We start from the raw sequence: 20363 nt of genomic DNA, 5'->3' as shown, positions 1-20363 counted from the left end.
ATGTTCGTCATCTATTTGTCTGCAGCTCTTCTTTCGTATGACGTTGTGCACATTAACTGACAAATCGACGTTTATATCAACTTGTAATGAAATGTTCTTCCAATTCTAGAAGAGTATAGTCTTCATGTTTAACCAATGTGTTCTGCGCCCGAAAGTTACTGACAAAATGAACAGCGTTTATAATTTTATGTGATAATAGCAAGCTTAATATGCCTATATGATTATTGTCCCTTGGCTAAACTACATGTAGTAATTGTAGTGTAAAAGAAGACGGTGTGTTATACTGGTCTATGATTGAATTTATCCCGATATATCATTTTTTGTTTGAGCGGATTTCCGATCGTGTGATTGTTTTTTTCTCATTGTAAACGTAGCACTTCCGATATGCTGGAATATTCTCGATTGAGACAGGAAAAAATAAAAACAGTTAGGATGTTCGAATTTCTGTGATATAGAGCGTAAAGTATATAGACGGTATAGCACCTGGCAGTGCCCAAACCCCAGCCTCGGGGGCATTGTTGCGGAGGGAATAAGGGGGGGGGGGGGGAGAAAGAGAAAAACACTGCATGGTATATCAAACAACCCTCGAAATCAACAACAGTAAACTAAATACTATTTAAACCCAAAAGGTGTTGAACATCATCCGCATTACACAAAAGGTACTTTCTCAAGAAGGTAGTATAATCAAATTGTAAACTCGTGAGCTGCCCCTACCAGTGTATTCTGTTTTCTCTCCTCACTTTTGTAAAGTCCGTAAAGGTTAATTCAATTAATAATCGTGAGAATGCAGGGTTAAACATTCTTAAACATGCCTTTCAGGAAGTATTTTGGCCATCAATTCTGCCAGCAGAAAGATAGACGGACTGAATTGTATTCCTACTAAAAGTTTTTAATACGATCGCAAAAGACTTATGAACAAATTTATTAGCTTTGGCCATCACGTAATGACATATTTTTGTTTTTAAGATTAATTTTTAATTCTTCCATTTTAAGATAACGTAACAAAGCAAAATATAATAACATGAAAAATTAACATAACATTACATAAAATTCACAATTAGAAATGGAAGTTTATAGATTTTTAAGAAATAGAAAGAAACTGGGAAAACCTCCTCCCTGCACCCCCCCCCCCCCCTCATGCCCTCATGCCGCTAACGAACCATGTACTGTTATTATATACTGAGAACTAGTGGCGTAGCGTGGGCTCAGTCATGGGGGGGGGGGGGCAGTCTTTAGTCTACGAGATCAGTGGGTTTTAAACAATTTTTTTGTCACAGCACCCTTTTAAGAATTAAAAATAGCTTTTCGTCATCCCGATCCCAAACCCATCACATGCAGTTCTTTTTTCACATTTCTCTGGCACTCGTCATTTTGCCATATGCACGCGTACGGGCATATTTTATTCTAAACTTTGCGAGCGAGCGAGCAAAGAAAATGATGATTTTTAAAAATGGTAAATAATTATGTTGTAATCAACACACTAGATAAGACATATGATAGTGTATGCGGGCACCTCGCCGAGGAATATACGTGAATACAAAAACTCATATATTCGGTCCCCTCGATACATGAATATGAGGATATTCGGCCATCTCATTGCCTAGAATTATCCTGATGCTAAACGTTGCAAGCGAGTAAAGCGAATAAGCGTGGGAAACGTAATTTCGGTAGGAAAAATAAAAGATATATTTGGGTACCTCGCTGTCAAATAGAAGGACATTCGGGCTCAGACCTCGTTGCCCACATGTCGAGATGTATAGGCACTTGGCTGCCTTAAATCATCCTGTTTCTAAACTTTGCGAGCGAGCGAAGGGAGTGAGGAAGAAAGACTCTTTATCTTCTTCAAAATGCTACTTCCCAGTGAAATTACAAACTGTAGATGTTTCTAATCTTCGGCTTTCATGAAACCGACGTTATTCCATCAACATTAATTTAATAAAATATATAGATATATAACCAAATTTCTCTAGTGGCACCCCTAAATGTCTTGCGCAACCTGGTTGAAATACGCTGTACTACTCTCTAAAAAAAATCGAGTGATCACGGACGTCACTCCTCTGGAGAGTGAAAATGTAGTGAAAATAGAGTGAACATTCACTCTTTTCTTCTTAGAGAGCACTCTAAAATCAATCGATTTTCACTCCTAAACAAGTGATCACGGACGTCACTCCCAAGAAAGTGAAAATAGAGTGAAAATTCACTCTTTTTTTTAAAGAGAGTAGATGGTCAAAGTTAGGGGGCAGATTGACCAGGCCGTGGGGGGGGGGGGGGGATATACTCCTTGCCCCTTTAGAGTGGAAAATTATGCGTTTTAAAAAGTACAAGTACATACTCTCTTTGTCTCTTTTCCTGTCTGCTTCTATCATTCACTCTAATCTCCATTTCGTTTTCTTCTCTGCTGTACACTTCATCAAGGATACAGATCTGAACATTCAAAAACATTTTTCGATAATTTGACTAAAAATTGGTAATACCGGGGAGATGTTAGTTTTTACAGATAAAACCTACTCTCAAAAAAAAAATCATTATATATATATATATAATATACCAATGCCAGTACTATAACATAAAGAAATGCACTTATGCAAAGAGTTCAATGAGAATCCCTATAAGGTAGCCTACTCTAAATGAGTAATAGAGATAGCCTACCCCCAAAAGGAGGAAAACAATTTGTCATTGACTGGAGAAGCAGGATAGGGGGACCTTTGCACCGTACCACACAATTCCTATTTAATTAACAACATTTTATACCATTCCAATTTACAACATGATGAAGAATATAATAACAAGGAAAGATTGCACATAAAAAACTGGCAGTCCAGATGTGAAGAAAATGATTAAGATTGTGGCCAATGACCGTAACTCGCAGACACTCGATTACAACTTACAAAATTTGTTCTCATTCAGCTATTCAATCCCTTTTAGCTATAACCGCATATTGGCATGGCGAATTCAGCCATATGTCACAAAAACTGAAAATATCCAAGGTTTGAATAGAAAGGAGAAAGTAATAATACATCAGTTGAAGCTAGGGAAATGCAAATTAAATTATTATCAGCACATTATTAATCAACATGAAGATGGACTATGTCCATTGTAAGGTTTCAGAAGCTATAGAGCATTTTTTACTACAATGCAATAAATATAAAAGAGAAAGAAGAATAATGCAAAGACGATTGAAATGTGTAACGTTAGATTGACTACACAATTATTTGGGAATTTATCGGATTTTAGAGTCCTCTTAGATTATATTAAAGCTACAAACAGATTAGAAATGTTTGTATAGATCTAGTGCGTTTTCCTCTGTGAGATTATGATTATGATTGAAATGTTTGAATATTATCAGTATTAAAATCATAGGGATGACATCCTAATGATTAAAATGCACGACTAATGGTGAAGAGAAATTAAATCTAATTAATCTTTCACAGTAGCACTTCGCTGAGACAGGTGAGCCAACTCTTAACTCCAAAACAGAAGTCTGGAAAGACAGAGCCCCATCAGTTAGTGAGCCATGAGATCAAGCTTGAAAAGATGAACATGCATGCAGCAAAGAAGGAACGCCGTGGCGCAGATAATCTGTCAAGATTGAAGAGCGCCATCTAAACGCCAATAACAACAACAACCATACAATTTTAGGGGATTCCCTATGAGGTAATTATAAGAGCGCGCGCGCCCGCCCGCGAATTTTTTTTCCGTACTCGAGAGGGCAAATACCCCATGTGCGCATGCGCGTGGACTTGTGATTTCTCTGCTACTTCCCATACGAAATGTACATGTATTCGCATCTACTGTGCACGATTCGCGTTCTACGAGTAAACGATGGCATAGTAGTCTTCAAACACAGACTCTGATTTGCCAGTTTGACAAATCAATATGCGTATGTGTCGCGATGTGCTTATTCAAGTCTGTGTAGTTGTATGATTCAGACCCAGTAGTGCATATGGAAATACATTGCAACTTGTATAGAATGGTATAGTAGTCTGCAAGCACAGACGCTAATCTGACAGTTTGACAACATACTAGTAGTGTGCTGAGAAGTACTTTATTCAAGTCGCCAACTTGTATAGAATGGTATAGTAGTCTGCAAGCACAGACGCTAATCTGACAGTTTGACAACATACTAGTAGTGTGCTGAGAAGTACTTTATTCAAGTCTGCGTAGATGTATGATTCAGACCCTACTGATTCAGACCCTACTAGAAAACTACGAAAACTTGAATAAAAGCACTACTCAATACACAATAGGCCTATATTATTCTGTCAAACTGTCAAAGGAGAGTCTGTGCTTGCATACTACTATGCCACTCTATAAGTTGAGGTGCATTTCCAATACACGCACCAGTAGGGTCTGAATCATAAAACTACTCAGACTTGAATAACACTATTTTGTCAAACTGTCAGATTAGCGTCTGTGCTTGCAGACTACTATGCCACTCTGCAAGTTGAGATGCCTTTCCAATACACGCACCAGTAGGGTCTGAATCATAAAACTACACATATTTGAATATAAAGCACTACTCAAGACACTATGTTGTCAAACTGTCCGATTAGCGTCTGTGCTTGCAGACTACTATACCATGCTATTCAATTTGGGATGCATTTCTGTAAGCACTAAAATGTCTGAATCATACAACTACTCAGACTTGAATACTAGTACTATTGCTACGCACGATATATGCGTAATTGTTTGTCAAACTGGCAAATCAGAGTCTGTGTTTGAAGACTACTATGCCATCGTTTACTCGTAGAACGCGAATCGTGCACAGTAGATGCGAATACATGTACATTTCGTATGGGAAGTAGCAGAGAAATCACAAGTCCACGCGCATGCGCACATGGGGTATTTGCCCTCTCGAGTACGGAAAAAAAATTCGCCGCCCGCCCGCACGATATAGGGCGTGGCCGTGGCCGACAAATACAGTAGATCTAGAGTCTAGTGGCATTACGGTGCGTAACGATCCCGATGTCGCAGTTATTGCGTCGTATTTTCAGCTAATTTCTAACTATTGACGTAGAATCTTGATTGTCATCATCCAAGCTGGCAAGGCTGCAGACAGAAATGACACTTGTGTGAATAGGAAACCACCATTCGCTCCGATCCGCACAGTACAATTTCGTTCTTCCCACTGCACCGGCCACCATGCCACCCCTCAGACGCTAGCCTAGTACTAGTAGCGCTAAACAAGCTTGTGTATGCGGATATCGGATGAACGAGTGGTTTCCAAAACCCCGATATAGCCACAGAAAATAACCATTTGGTAAGTATATGGGGATATCTTTCTAATATAACTTACATTTGTCAACCTTTTATAGGGCAATTTGCTCTTTATTGTTGACCCATTCTCGTACAGTGTAATTTGTTTTGTGTATTTTATTTTACGTTTACCCGAGCTGAGAGTGCAAGAATGCTGTTGATCTCACACAATGACACATATCTGTATTACTATCCTGGCTGTGTATTAAAAGCTGTTTTATTGATTCTCAACATTTTAAACACCACTGTACATAACTCAACTGATTTCACTCAAAATCGGTACTTTAGTCAGTGACAATTGATGACACCTAATTAGCAGTAAAAATATTATTTTTTCAACTTACCGATGTTAAAAAAAATACCCGGTAGTTTAAAAATAAAGTTGTAAGTCTAGGGTCAAATTTGCCAATCAGCCACATCGGTTTTAGTGTGTAGCCTACATTGGTATGCAATAGAGTGTGGTGTGTGCCATGTGTGTGTTATATATACCTGCCTCTCAGCAAGTATGCAGTGCTAGAGGTCAATACGCATTAGCATTGACTCTGTGTAGTGGTTGAGCTGAGTGTAGTCGAGCTTGGAGTTCAGACTTTTTAATTCATCCTCATATCTTTCTACAGGCATTGTTGTTGTTTTTTGGTATTATCAGCATTTCATTTCATTTACGCCTTTCACTTAATTTACAACATATGAAATTCCAATTTACAACATCATGAAGAATAAAATAACTAGGAAAAACATGGGGATCGGGTACAATTAACTGCGAAAGCTTTCGTCCGTGAAGCCTAATGTTTAAACTTTAAACCTAACATGTTAACGCTAAACAACTACGAAAGAGTCTCAGCTAAACTGTAAAATCTTGACCAACACGGAGGACTTCTGCACACTGCTTCCAACCAGCACAAATTTCACATTAAAAAACTGCTCTAAACGTTATTATTTGTAAAGAAAAATACTACTTACATTCGTATTTCCGTCTTGAATCGTGTTTTATTTTCAATTTTCAAAGAATCATGTTTTCAATTTGTCAATAAATGAAATTTTTAAAAGATTTTCCGAGACGGTTGTTGTCTAATGTTAGAGTCATGAAAGCTGCCATCTTGAATAGAGACTCAGGCTCGTCAATAACTGTTTTCTATAAGTTTTTATTTTCAATAGGAAAAATATAAAATCCCTATTTTCCTAAATAAATAAATACCATACTATAATATTCATTTCATTATTTATATTGTAAAATTTGTCCGATATTGTTACAATTAAAATATTAATTTTTTGTTGAATGGGTTTGAGCTGAACTTGTTTTGATCACGCACATGTATTCTTGTTTATGGCTTGCGATCGCGACGTAGCGTGGTCAGGATTTGGGATTCAAATGGCGCCAGTGAAGCCACGCCCACCACTGGATAGGCATAAATCACAAAGGCGGAAAATGGGGAAAAAGTAAATATAAAATGAGCAATCATGACGTTAAAATTAGGTACAAAATGACAAGTTTATTAGCTTGCAAAAACGTTTACATTTTTCTGCCGAACATCCGAACCAGGCCTTTACGTTCGGTTTGGTTCGGTTCGGAAGTGCCATGTTCGGTTCGGCGGTTCGGCTACATCACTAGCGCATACCTCCAATATAGTTGTAGTATCCAGCTTTTTTAATGAAACTTCCCCTAGTTTCGGAAGCAGTTTTACACAAAACTACTAACTTCACCACTATCACGAAACTGGGCAGAGAGTGAGACTGGAGTTTAAAGTCTAGTGAAATGTTTTTTTTTTGCATATTCATATTGTCCCAGACTTATCTCTGGAAAAATGCGGAGCCTCTTTACACCGACTTCTGAAACAGAAAAAATATATTTGAAGAATAATATCAATTTGTGTGTGCTGTGAATTTTTCATGAGCTTTGAAGCTAAAATAAGGGAGAAACGTGAAGGTGAATTGTAGACAAATTTTGCTCCTCTCTTTGAATAACGATAACTTACCTGTTTGAAGTTTGAGTGTAATTTTATGAGGGAGTAGGGAAGAAATTAATTGCCCTCCTCTCCCTCCCTTTTGATAGAGTTTAACTCTAGTTCACGTCCATTATGCAAGTTATTTGACCTTTCAGGATCAGTGAACACATTTTGTGGCTACAAAGAATGAGTGCATATGTGCGAAGCGGGCTCTCAATTAATCTCTTCCCAATACTCCCTCATAAAATTAAACTCAAACTTCAAACAGGTAAGTTATCATTCGAGATTTCAATAAGTGCCCCCTTTCCTTCAACAACTGCCACTTTTCCTTTGCAATAAGTGCCCCTTTTCCTTTTTTTGATGAGCCCCTTCCCCTTTTCCAAATGCCCCTTTTTATAACCAATGAATTCCCCTATTAAAATCTGATAGGCGCCCTTTTCCTTCAACATATTCCCCATTTCCATTCTCACAAGTGCCTTTTTCCATCTCTGTTGAGGCCTTTTCAGGTGCAAGAAGTGCCCCATCTTCTGATAAGTGCCTACTTTTCCTTTCTCCATAACATGCTTGTGATGCTACCCTAATTTAAAGCTACGTAGAGCCCCTTTATCTTTAATTTTCATTATAGCTTGCTCGCTACACATGCTCGCATTTGTAGTTGTTATAATTATGTTGTTTTTTGTCCTCTTTTTAAGATTAATTTTTTTGCACTGGGACCTCACAAATCTTTTATTTTTTGCTGGCTCGCTCGAAAATTAATATTCTGACCGTCACACCCAAATGCAAACTTTGTTGCTTTAGCAGTATCTTGTACCACATAAAGAGAGAAAAAAATATTGATGTCATCCCTGATAATCTAATTACAATCATGACAATGTAGGGGTATATATATCAATGTCTTAAAATGGTGTAAGTTTCCCTTTGTATGGGCGCCCCCCCCCCCCCTCCCCCCCCCCCACTTTGGAAGACGCTCAACCGCCCCTGCTATATATCATATATGGCTAAATCTGTAATGTCACTGTGACCCAGTACCCTACAACTTTGCAATTTGTTTCAAAACTCAAAATGACCAAAATTTCAACTTTTCAAAAACGAAGAGTTGTCCATGATTACAACACAATCCGTAGATCAAATTACAAATTTGAGATACACATAGATTTAGTATTCTCATATTTCAAACATTCATAATCTCTTATTATTGAGTTGACTCAATTTCATTTTAACTTTCACCAGTTTTGTTATTCAAAATTTCTCCTTTCTGTAAGAGCAGTTATTAGCTATGAGGGTTGGATTTTCATTTAAAACCTGACTTTAATGTACTGGGGGTCAGTTAAACACACCGACTCACAGCCTTGGCTGTCGAAGACAAAAAATAAATAATATTAAAGAGAGAAAGAATTTGGGGGGGAGCATCCCCCCCCCCCTCCCTCCCGAGATCTAGTGCAAGTGTGTTTTGTCACTGTTGTTCAAATCTATAAATTCCACCATATACAGCTGTATCTGACATTACCATGCTCTTGTGTCAATTCCCATAATATCATTTCTTTGTATATATATACCCTATACAATCAGAATATTCCCAACATGATTTTTAATTATTTTTACTAGTAATCATAAACCCTTTGAATATATATATTTTGTCAGAGATGGGTACATCGCCCCCCCCCCCTCGAATATAATACATTTCTATAATGTTTTGTCACCAAATCAATCTCACCATTTGATTTTGTCACAAAAGCAATCTCACAAATTGATTTTTATCACAAAATCACTTGATGAGATTGCTTTTTGTGATAAAACATTGATTTTGTGACAGAATCACATGTGTTACACTTGGGGCCCCATACATTCCAGCCCCTTTTATCTTTAAATATAGTTCAGTATTAAATCACACAAGTCAAGTCAAGAGGCACATATTTGGATAAGGAAAAAAAGTTTTAAAAAGTAATCCATTTTATGTACACTGTAAATACATGTCACTGATATGCATAAAGTAAGTTGGAATCCCCCTTTTTTTAAATCAATTACAGGATGTCTTGCTGGGGTTATCATTCATGTGCCTTTCCAGCGGACTGAGTTTCTGTCAAATGAGAAGGACATCTTGCACCATGGATGGATTCTGCCTTCTCTATCTGCTCATGATTCTCCTGGTGAGATCTGGTGATGTTGAAACCAACCCTGGACCAGACAGGTCAGTCTATATGTATTTGAACTTATTTCCAGTTCTTTATTGCAACAGTAATGAGCAGTAGGGATATTAAGTACTTTTCTTACTATTAAACCATAACACCACATACATGCGTGCCAATTTTTCTTCCATATCCAAGTGCACTGCTTAATGAGATATAAACCTTGTGCCTGTATGTATGCTTCAATATACCTTTAAATAAATCTTATCAGTACATGTAGCTTAATAAAATCAGGTAGATATGCGCATGAAGCTGTAGGTACTGACAGTGTTCAGCTGTAGGAGATAGTGTACGTATTTGTAGGCTGGAGTAGTTTATTCTTCCATGTAGTTGTAGTTGTCTGTTTCGCCCAAAGGCTTTTTAAGAACTGAACTAAACTTACTAAGTATGAAGATAGGTGGGTACAGTAAGGGTTACAATACAATAAGACTTATAAGATACTTAGTGTTTAAGATATGCTTGATAAAATCTATTTTTTTAATTACAGGATTGTCAGTGAGAGAGAATTCTTTAAGCTGTCCAAGCAAATTGATCCTAGCTACTACAAAGAGGTGGGCATTAACTTTGACATCCCAAATGCAGAGCTCGGTCATATCGAGAAAGAGAGCCATAATACCAGTGATGCATTGATGACAGTCTTCACAAGATGGAGAGACAAACAGCCTCCAGGCACAGACATCAGGGCTCTTCTTGCAGAGGGATTGAAAAATAGTGACTTAGGGTCTCTCTCTGATGAACTACTCGCTGGCAGTCTAGTCCCAAACAGGACAGGTGAGAATGAGAAGGAAATCATGTCGGCTGCCTGCAAGAAGGCCTTTTCTGTCATTGATAATGTATTGCTCTTGCAGGCAGCCAACAAACACTAATTTGACACTTCCTCGTTTGGTACAAATAGGGTTATTTTATAGCAGGACATCCAAGTAGACGAACAGCCCATGAGACTGATACTGCTGGTCTGTTAAACCCTTAAAAAAATAGTTGTCAGAACACCCACGAGACCAACATGTCAGTCTTGTGGATTGTCAGTCCATGGGTCGTTGGTCTCATGGACCTTCTAACAACTTTTCAGATGGTTCGCTAGACAGATATTGTTGGTCTTGTGAGCTGTCGGTCTCATGGGCTGTGGCCATTAATACTAGGGCTGTGCACAACAGTGTAATGAGGTACCCGAGTACACTCCCAGGCTCACAGGCGAATACTCGAGTATTCGGACGCCATGTTTTTTTTATAATTTTTTTGAATTTTTTTGAATTTTTTTGAATTTTTTTGAATTTTTTTGAATTTTTTTGATTTTTTTTGAATTTTTGGATTTTTGGATTTTTTTCCTTTTTTTTCTTTTTTTGCCACTACCATACCACTCGGCAGTTTCTCAAGTCGCTCGCGCAGCTCGCTGAAAACGCATGCAACTTTACTTTGAGTTGCAGTTGAAGGCGCCGATTTAATAAGAATAATAAAACAGTAAACAATGCTGTTTTAAAAACCAAAGATGGCAGAATAATCCATTTTCCTCCAAGTCCAAACAGAAATCTGGACATTTGGTCCCAGTTTCTGAAAGGTGAGTTTGACAGTGCTTGAGTTTGGAAACATTTTTACCGACGGTACCATGCCAGCGGATGCTGCTCTCCCTGGCACGGGTAAGCGTGGGCCTGGACATTTTTTTTTTTTTTGCGGTCGAATATTCGGGTACAAGAAATCGTACCCGAGTAGTTGTCAACCGTGCGGGTACTCGAGCATTCGACTACCCGTCGCAGCCTTAATTAATACATGGCTACAGACCCATTCACTTGGTACTTGTGTATTAAAGGGAGATGATGAAATTAGTTTTACATGAGGCTGTACAAGGATTATCATTCAAATTTCTTGGCATTTCAAGCCCAGCTACTTTCTGACCATTTTTTTCAAGTCATGCTCATCTTTTGACACCAAGCTTATGAAAATTGTACCATTTCAGAGTCGTTTTATCTTTTGTGACCTTATAATGTTAGCCCCAAAATGGATAATTTCTGATTTTTGTGTACAAAACAAAAGGAAATCTACATTTCTCTCATTTCTTTCTATTTCGAGTGTAATTGTTCTTTGAGCTATAAAATATAAGCTTTATATGGTTCATCATTATTGTCCATACTGTTAAGCGATGGAAATTAATGATATTGACATGTTACTTGATGGATACATATATAGACATATGTATATACCTTCATACCTAAAGACAAATTCTATTGAGATAAATAAGAAAGAAAACAAACAGAAATGTCATGCATCAACAATAGTATATATATGTATGATGTGCAGACAATAAGTTATTATCTGTTCTCATTTGATCTTGAAAAGTTGACAACAATAAATACATCAGAAATTTGTTTTTATGTTCATGTGTATAATGTTATGAATATCCTAAACAAAAACATTTTGATATTCAGAAGAAATTATCACACTTTTAAAGGTGCACCTGTTACAAGGCCAGGATCACAGACCCAATCACTTTCTCCTGACCTGATCAAGAGATGTGCAGATGATTTCAAATTCAAGTACCGGACAGCTTTCTGTAAGATCAGAGATGATCCTCTCGACCCTGATTCCATTGTACCATTCACAGACATGTACACAAACCTTGTCCTGGAAGAGGAATATCGGAAAAAACGCAAGCGACCACTTGAGTACAGTGATCTCTTTAAACTCGAAGTCAATGGAGAGTTCCCCAAGCGGATCATGGTTCAGGGAGAGGCTGGGGCTGGAAAGACAACATTCTGTGCTAAGATTGCCTGGGACTGGATAAATGACAGTCCTGCTGTCCCAAAGTTTGTGTGGGTACTTGTTGTCCCTTTTCGTGAAGCCAAACAATACACGATCGGTGAGATTGCCAAGTCGTATCTCTCCAAGGACAACCCAGCAACAGCCTGCCAGATCACTGAGTACATCCGATCAAATCCAACTCATGTTTTCATTGCGTTTGATGGATTAGATGAGTTTAAGGGCAAGGTTGTACAGGAAGGGGAAGCTGGTTCAAAGTCTGAATGTCACCAGCCAAAGTCTGCTGATCAAACCAAGGCAAGATCAGAATCAAAGATGAACAAGAATAAGCAGCAAAAGTCAATGCAGCCAAAGTCATCAAGTGCCACTTTGCAGCCAAGAGTCAACAGTGCAGAGGCAAGTGGAAGTTCTTCAGAGAGAGGTGACATTGCACTTACAGACATTCTTCATTCAGATGAACTTGCCACTTGCCCGGTGTTGGTGACAAGTCGCCCATGGAAGGTCACAGAGATAAGAGATAATGATAGTCTGAGGAAGCTGTACACTTTCATTCATGTGGAAGGTTTTAGCAAGGAGAATGTGGAGGTTTACATTCACAAGTACTTTCCTGAAGATACGGTCAAAGCAGATCAGCTTATCCAATTAACCAAGGACAATGTCATCATATCTAAGAATATGGCCCCGTTTCCTATCTACATAGCTATGCTCTGTCTTATGTGGAAAGAACTTGGTGACGAAAAACAAGAAAAGTTGAAGTCATTACAAACTTTTTCTCAAATATTTGATGAAATGTTTGAATTCTTGAAGGTGCATTATGCTCAGAAAAATATCACAGATTTAGACAGCCCATCTTTCCAAGCCTATCGCTCTCGAATTGAGAAGCTCATGGAACCAGTTGCCCAAGTTGCTTTCACCGGGCTACAAGAAAACATCCTTAGTTTCAAAGAAGGCGATTTTGAACAGTGCTCAGACTCCATTGAAACAGCTTGCAGAGTAGGGGTGTTGTCTCAGGAGAAAAAACTGTCATCTATATATGATAAGAGCAATCCGTACCTGCAGTCTACAATCTTCTTTCCACACAAACTCTTTCAGGAGTACATGGCTGGGGCCCACCTTGCTTCCCTGTATGAATTAGATCCCAATGAATTCAACAGGCTGATTGAGCAAGTAGTGCTGCCTAGGAAAGAAGAGTTTAGGTATCTCCTGTACTTCACTGTATCACGGGACAAAACTGTTGCACACCATGTCATGAAATGCATGTTACAGGGTGGCATCCAAAACACAGTGGAGATGGATTTCTTTGTTGATATATCCTTTGAGAGTCAGGACCTAGACACTGCAGCCTTGTTGAGGGGTAGAATATCATCTCTGACAATACAGCCAATAATGACAGCACACACAATAGCAGGTTGTATATTCACTGGACTAGGTGTACATAGAGATGTGGTAAGTTTGATATCTTACAAACATTAATAAGTATTATAATTTAAAGGGGATGTCCACCCTGATATTAACTTGGTTTGAATAGAAGCAGAAAATGAGAAAAACAGGTCAGTGACAGTTATGAGTTTTGAAGATGGGCGGGGGAGGACTCGGGTTTCTGATGTTTGAGAGGATGGTCAGTATGTGATGACAGCAGAAGGTGCTGAAGATGCTAAAACTTTCAATAATTTTTCTCTCTCCTTTTCCTGCTTTTATTAAAACCAACTTACCAATATCTGGGTGGACTTCCCCTTCAATTGCAAACCCATCAGGCATTTACAGACATGCATTTTTTTAGGAATGGGTATTTAATATTAATTCATTTATTTGTTGTATAATTAAAAAAAATATGATTAGCAGCCAATGGCTGAATTGTTCACATTTTACAAGCATGTTTTAGAAATACATAAAATACAATACTAAAAATGGTAAGAATATCCAAAAGCCAGATGATGCTTACAGTACATAATTCATGGAGAGAAGTAAATTGCGCTTTTGATCAAATTAAATTATGTCCATCGGTCCCACCATTTTATCTGTCCTCTTCCTCCCCCTCTCTTTCCCCTTCTCTGTCTCTCTCCCTCTCTTGCCTGTGGGTTGTTGGCAGATATATCAATAATTTGGTTTAATTCAAAGTCAAAAGTATTTAGGATAAGTTCAAAAGAGAATATAATTAATCAACGGTATGAGTATTAAAAAGAGTAAAAAATATTGCATAATTACAAACCTTCAAATTGGTAAATAAATTGTATCAAATTGTTTAGCAGGGCTTGAATGGGGTGTAAAATCGTACATATTATATAATAAACTAATTAACAAAAAAATAATTGACAAAAATGACGAGATAAACGCATTAAACCGAGGATAAAGGGATTTTGCGGGTACTTTTACCTAAGTATGATGCACAACAGATTTATTTATGGATCCCCCTCCCCCTTTACTTTAAATTGAAATTCAAGAGCCTGATGAGGTAGAGGAGGAGCACTTCTTTTGAAGCGCTCCGTTTTAAGACTTCGGACTAGGTTTGGCCATTTCGCAATGATCAACAATGTAAAGTTGATTGCAATGGAGGAAGCCCGTGGTGAAAGTTTGATGATGGGCTGGTCAATCTTTTGAACAGACTCAATGCTAGTTTCTCTCGTCATTCATTGAGAGTGGGCAGTTCCAATTCTTTTAGAGCATGTTGGTAAGTACAGTAGTGCAGTCCAAGCAAAAGGCAGCATGCTCATTTTTTGGATTCTTTCAATCTGATTACTTTGGTTTTCAGTTAGCCCAGAGGGCCAAGCAGGGGCACAGTATTCTACCATGGGCCGAACGTAAGAACAGAAGACAAATTCGATCATTTGCTGGAAGTTTGAATCTGTTTAATATTCTGAGCATGTATAGTTTTGTGCTTGATCGCTTGACAATATTATTCACATGATATGAACATTTCAGATCATGTTTAACCAGTACTCCAGGGGGTGTTTCATAAAGCTGTTCGTAAAGTTACGCATGACTTTACAAATGACTTATATATGGAAAGACAAATGCGATGCTCAATCATTTTTAACTGCATCAACTTAAGTTGAACTGTGCAGATGTAGATTAATTATAGTAACGCTGCCTTGCGTCAATCCGTGCGTCCGTCCGTGCGTCCTTCCGTGCGTCCGTAACAAATTTGGTTTCTGATTGATAACTTCAGTAATGTTTGACGGATTTTAATGAAATTTGATATGAATGTACATGATATCAAAATACAGGCTAATTTTGTTTTCGGAGTATGTAGGCCAAAGGTCAAAAGTCATAGCTCATTAAATATGCGAAAAAATACAATCTGGTTTCCGATCGATAACTTTAGTAATGTTAAACAGATTTTAATGAAATTTGATATGAAGGTACATGATATCAAAATACAGGCTAAGTTCAATTTCTGAGTATGTAGGTCAAAGGTCAAAGGTCATAGCTCATTAAATATGCGAAAAACTACACATCTGGTTTCCGATCGATAACTTTAGTAATGTTTGACAGATTTTAATGAAATTTGATATGAAGGTACATGATATCAAAATACAGGCTAAGTTCAATTTCCGAGTATGTAGGTCAAAGGTCATAGCTCATTAAATATGCGAATCTGGTTTCCGATCCATAACTTTAGTATTGGTTGACGGATTTTAATGAAATTTGATAAGAACGTTCATGGTATTAAAACACAGCCTAAGTTCAATTTCAGAGTATGTAGGTCAAAGGTCATAGCTCATTAAATATGCAAATCTGGTTTCCGATCCATAACTCTAGTATTGTTTGACAGATTTTAATGAAATTTGATATGAAGATTCATGGTATCAAAACACAGCCTAAGTTCAATTTCAGAATATGTAGGTCAAAGGTCATAGCTCATTAAATATGCAAATCTGGTTTCCATTCGATAACTTGAGTAATGTTAGACAAATTTAATGAAATTTAATATGAAGGTACATGGTATCAAAATACATGTACAGCCTAAGTTCGATTTCTGAGTATGTAGGTCAAAGGTGAAATGTAATAGCTCATTAAATAGGCAAAGCACCCAGCACTATACAAAATCAAACTAATAAAGTTTCAAATAATTTATACACAAAACAACATTTAAGAGAGAAAGAAAGAGATGAGAAGGAAGCATTACAAATTTGCACAAGTCTTCAAGGAGATGTCTTTAATACAATATTTACACTAATGATATTTTTAAGTGGGTATACTACCGGCAATGATGATTATTGACTGTCCATTTTTGTTGTAGTGGAGGGGAGGAGGGGGGGGGGGGGGGTTGATGTGAAACATACATTATGATAATACTTGAGCAGTTTCATTTCATATACCCATCACTATAGGCATAGGATAAATATCAACAGTCAACTATTTGAATTAGTTTTATTGGACTACCAACCCTTTTTTGGTTGGAAAATAAACTGTCTGCTTGAAATGGCATCCTACACCTCAGTTTTGCTGCAACCAGTCCTCTTGATCATTTGATGCTCAGACTTCAGAGTAACCCTTAATTTTGATGGATGGAATAATTTAGGGCCCTTTAAAAATGGCCTTGACCATGCTGCATTGCAGATAAAATGTTATAGCAGGCCTTCCTTTGCAAATAAATTTGGGATCATATAGGTTTCGTAGCACTACTCTGATGATATCGACCACTGTATTAAGTAACCATTCTGTAATCATTCAATGAGACTTTCTTAATGCAGGTCGAGTGACAGAAGCATCAACAAAATCTGAGGTGGTCTTAAACTTTATCAATGGACTCTGACTTTCTCATATTATAATTTTTCGTTTGTTTTGTTTTTGTTTTTGCTTTTGATTTAGATCGATCTTGGAGTAAATGGAGTATTCGGACCAATTATATCACATGATATGGGGGAGATTATATGCTCTGTGCCCTCTATTAAGGATGTTACACTACTTCGAGCTGCCTTGCACAGTGACTTCTATGCAGTTCTTGCTAAAGAAGGAAACAAGTCCAAGGTGAGTGAAAAAACACATTGTAAAGCCGTAGTCTAGCCTAAGGAGGCGCTTTGTCAAGACGCAGAACATCAATCGCTTGAAAATTTGAAAAATCACTGTGATTACAGTTGTAGAAAAAAAATTAAGTTGGGTCAGGAATTTAAAAGTTAAAAACTAAAATGTGTATTGTTTTTGTCATTCTGTCACTTTTTGGCATCCTCCCAGTAAGATTTACACGAGGATGTTGCAAAATTTTCTCACAACAAAATACAAAATTGTAGTGGGAGAAGGGGGGGGGGTAAACCTTCCCCCTTCAGTTGCCAAACTTCCTTAAATATCCCACCCACCTCCTCCCCCCCCCCCATTCCTGCCATGACAAGATATTGCTGCCCCTGAATGTTTGATTTAGGGATAAACCATAATAAACTTGAGTATTGAATGGGAAATGCACATTGGGAGTCAATACATGCAAAGTGTTAAAATAATTTAAAGCCTATCAGAAAAGGTTTTTATTGCCAAGTCTTGAATTATATTTAGTGTTCACTTAACTTCTTTCTGATTTTACGTTCATGACATGTTGCATTAACCTCAATTTAAAATTTCTGCATCATGTCAGGGTTTCTTTTTACAATTTAGTTTTGACTATACAACCGTCTGTAGTGTATATTGGATTCCGGACCAAAGTTTGTGAAGTCAAAGAATCAATTTGGAGAATGTTCTAAAGTAATATGAATCAAATATGACATTTATTTTTAAAATTGCCACTCACAGGCCAACAGCTTTTTTGGCTAAAATCACAGTGCACATACCTGCCTAAATGTAAATAAAAATATGGCTGATGATGATGATATCTAATTGAAAAGGGAATTGAGATGAAAATAAGAGATGAACTTGCATTTTAAGAATGTTATTCAATTTGTCGACAAACTCGATTTCCTGGTACATCATAGTTATTTTCATTTAAAGCGACTACCTATATTCTTTATTTCTGATATTACTGTTTTTCTTTCCTAATCACTGTCTGAGTCGCTGCTACTGTCAATGATTTTCGCTGCTCTGATGTCGTATTTGATGTCCTGCATCCTGCTAAATTTGCTTGATAGTCCTTGGTAGCGACACCCAATGTAGCACAGTATTTCCTTCTTAGCACATGAGCAGTTCTTCTTGCACCCTTCAGTACATCCGCATAATATAGCCTTCTTCATTGAAACGGGCCAGGCTTGATGGGTACTTCGAACAGGAAGCATGTGCTGATCATCCAGATTCCACCCAAATTCTGTCCAGGGTGGGGTTTTAGGCTTGGCAATGTGTGCTCTCTTATTCATCATCGTTGCAAGGGCATGCAGCTCTCTTTACATGAAGAAAAAATGCGTCTCCTGTTTGGGGGGGGGGGGGGGGAGGAGCCTTAGGAGAGTATAGATCTGTTGTTCAAAAACTTGTATGCTCTGAGATTGCCCAGATCAGACTCCTTGAAGTCATCACTTGCTGAGGTGTTAATATATGTTGTGATGGCCCTAATACCTCCTTGATTAGTTCTCTGGATACAACGTCAGTGATGGCCCTTGCCTTGGGGTTCTCACCAAGTCAACAATCTCTAGTTCTCCATCACTAGCAATGATCTGTGTCATACGCAGAAGAGCAGTTACTTCATCACTCTTCCCTGATTTAGCTCTTGTGGGCCCAGACTTCTTTTGTTTCTTGTTTTGTGTGTGGAACGTGTTCAGCTTCATAATACTTGTCTTCTTCTGAAGACTGGATAGTGATTGAGACAGTGCCTCCCCGCCTATTTGTTTAACACTGCTCAAGTTGTCCTAAACTGTGCAATCAGCACATTGCCCAGTTGACACATTTATCAGGGATGTTGTAGTTGCACTGGATGGATTCGTCTCGACTGCTACCATTACCTTGATGACCATCTCTGTGTCCCTTGTTACTCGACATACACCAGATTCATTGTTAGGGCTGGGTGAAAGAAGATGCAGCATCGATATTTACTGTGCAGAGACAGATGTGATGGGTTTTAATTGTTTAAAGAGATGGTTCATTGAAATGTGGAAAATGGGCATATTACACCTCTACAGATTGCTGAGAACATTAACAAAATGAGCAAAGTAGTTTTGAAGCCCTCACTGTTGTGATAAATAAATTAAATGCAATTTTGTTACCCTTTCCCGAACCTACTCACAAAGTGAATTGACGGCGTTATTTTACATGCGAAACGGTGACGTCACAATATGAACAACCTACATCACACATTCGGGACTATGTTGGATACCCATTGCAATTTTCAGATATGGTTTAACGTTGTTTATATATTTACCGCCAGTGGTGATATTTCCTCTATTTTTGGCATTTTGAATGAGATACACTGAATAAATGATTCTTTCTCCAAATGTTTGTTTGATTTTTATATTTTTTTCCGTCACATTTGAGCATAAAAATCGGAAAACTAATCACATATTCTGAGGGCACTTCAGCGTGTACATGTATGTGTCTGATCTGGGAAGGCAAAGGACATTTTGCATGCTGGCCTAACGACTCTTTTGTAGTAAAATAGGCGACAAATTTACATAGAATTGTTCAAATATTCATTACAGAAATGTGTGATTAGGCTGATTAATTTTCATTTTTGATAAATTAAGTCGTAGGACCTGATAAACCGAGAGAGAAACATTTCAGTCCGGTTCGCGATTCACGGCTAGCTCGAGCGCCGGGCTACGGGCTAGGCTGGCTAGCAAGCTGTGCTAGATGTGATGCACGCATATTACGTACGTACGTACGATATTAATTGCACACAGAGCCTGCCTAGCCTACAGCTACACGCGCGCGCACGTATATCTACTACGGGAAACTTGAACGCTAAATCGACGATACTTATATTCACTCGCTTTTCGAAAGTTATATACCATTTATCTGGACTAAAGTCAGATTAAGAACCAAAACCATGCCATGGAGGAGCCTTCTGGAGTATACTCAAAAGGCGAGCAGGTAGTTGTTGCCGCGGATGTGCTGGCAACCGGTTCAACTTCAACTAAAAAGTCGTCGTCGACAAGCAGGAAGATTGGGCGAAGATGCAATGCTTGCCATCTGCTCTCCTTGCAACAAATGCACCCGCCATAAGTGCTTCATGTACCTGTACATCAGGGGCTGTTTTAGGAAGATTTTTCATCTCATCAAGATAGAGAGGCAGAGACTGCTGCCCATATTTGTAATGCCCTGCTGCTTTGAGGTAAGGTATCATTCAATATGATTCACAGACATGTCCTACCCAGTCAGC

General features: G+C 38.1%; 1 protein-coding gene across 2 annotated transcripts in view; it reads left to right on the top strand.

Moving 5' to 3' along the window:
- The first annotated feature begins 4895 nt into the window (after window positions 1–4895).
- LOC100888322 overlaps window positions 4896–20363 on the top strand; it is a 34636-nt gene continuing 19168 nt past the window's right edge. For both annotated transcript variants that reach the window (XM_030978028.1, XM_030978027.1), the window contains exons 1-5: window positions 4896–5260; window positions 9227–9387; window positions 9873–10156; window positions 11829–13582; window positions 16949–17107. In XM_030978028.1, coding sequence (XP_030833888.1) covers window positions 9251–9387; window positions 9873–10156; window positions 11829–13582; window positions 16949–17107 — 2334 coding nt within the window. In that variant the 5' untranslated portion in view covers window positions 4896–5260; window positions 9227–9250. The remainder of the gene's footprint in view (window positions 5261–9226; window positions 9388–9872; window positions 10157–11828; window positions 13583–16948; window positions 17108–20363) is intronic.

This window comes from Strongylocentrotus purpuratus, unplaced genomic scaffold (genome assembly GCF_000002235.5).
Source record: "Strongylocentrotus purpuratus isolate Spur 01 unplaced genomic scaffold, Spur_5.0 spur5_scaffold_1, whole genome shotgun sequence".
In the NCBI taxonomy this organism is placed as follows: domain Eukaryota; kingdom Metazoa; phylum Echinodermata; class Echinoidea; order Camarodonta; family Strongylocentrotidae; genus Strongylocentrotus; species Strongylocentrotus purpuratus.
The sequence above is the reverse complement of the archived record's forward strand: the minus strand, read 5'-3'. Positions and strand labels throughout refer to the sequence as shown.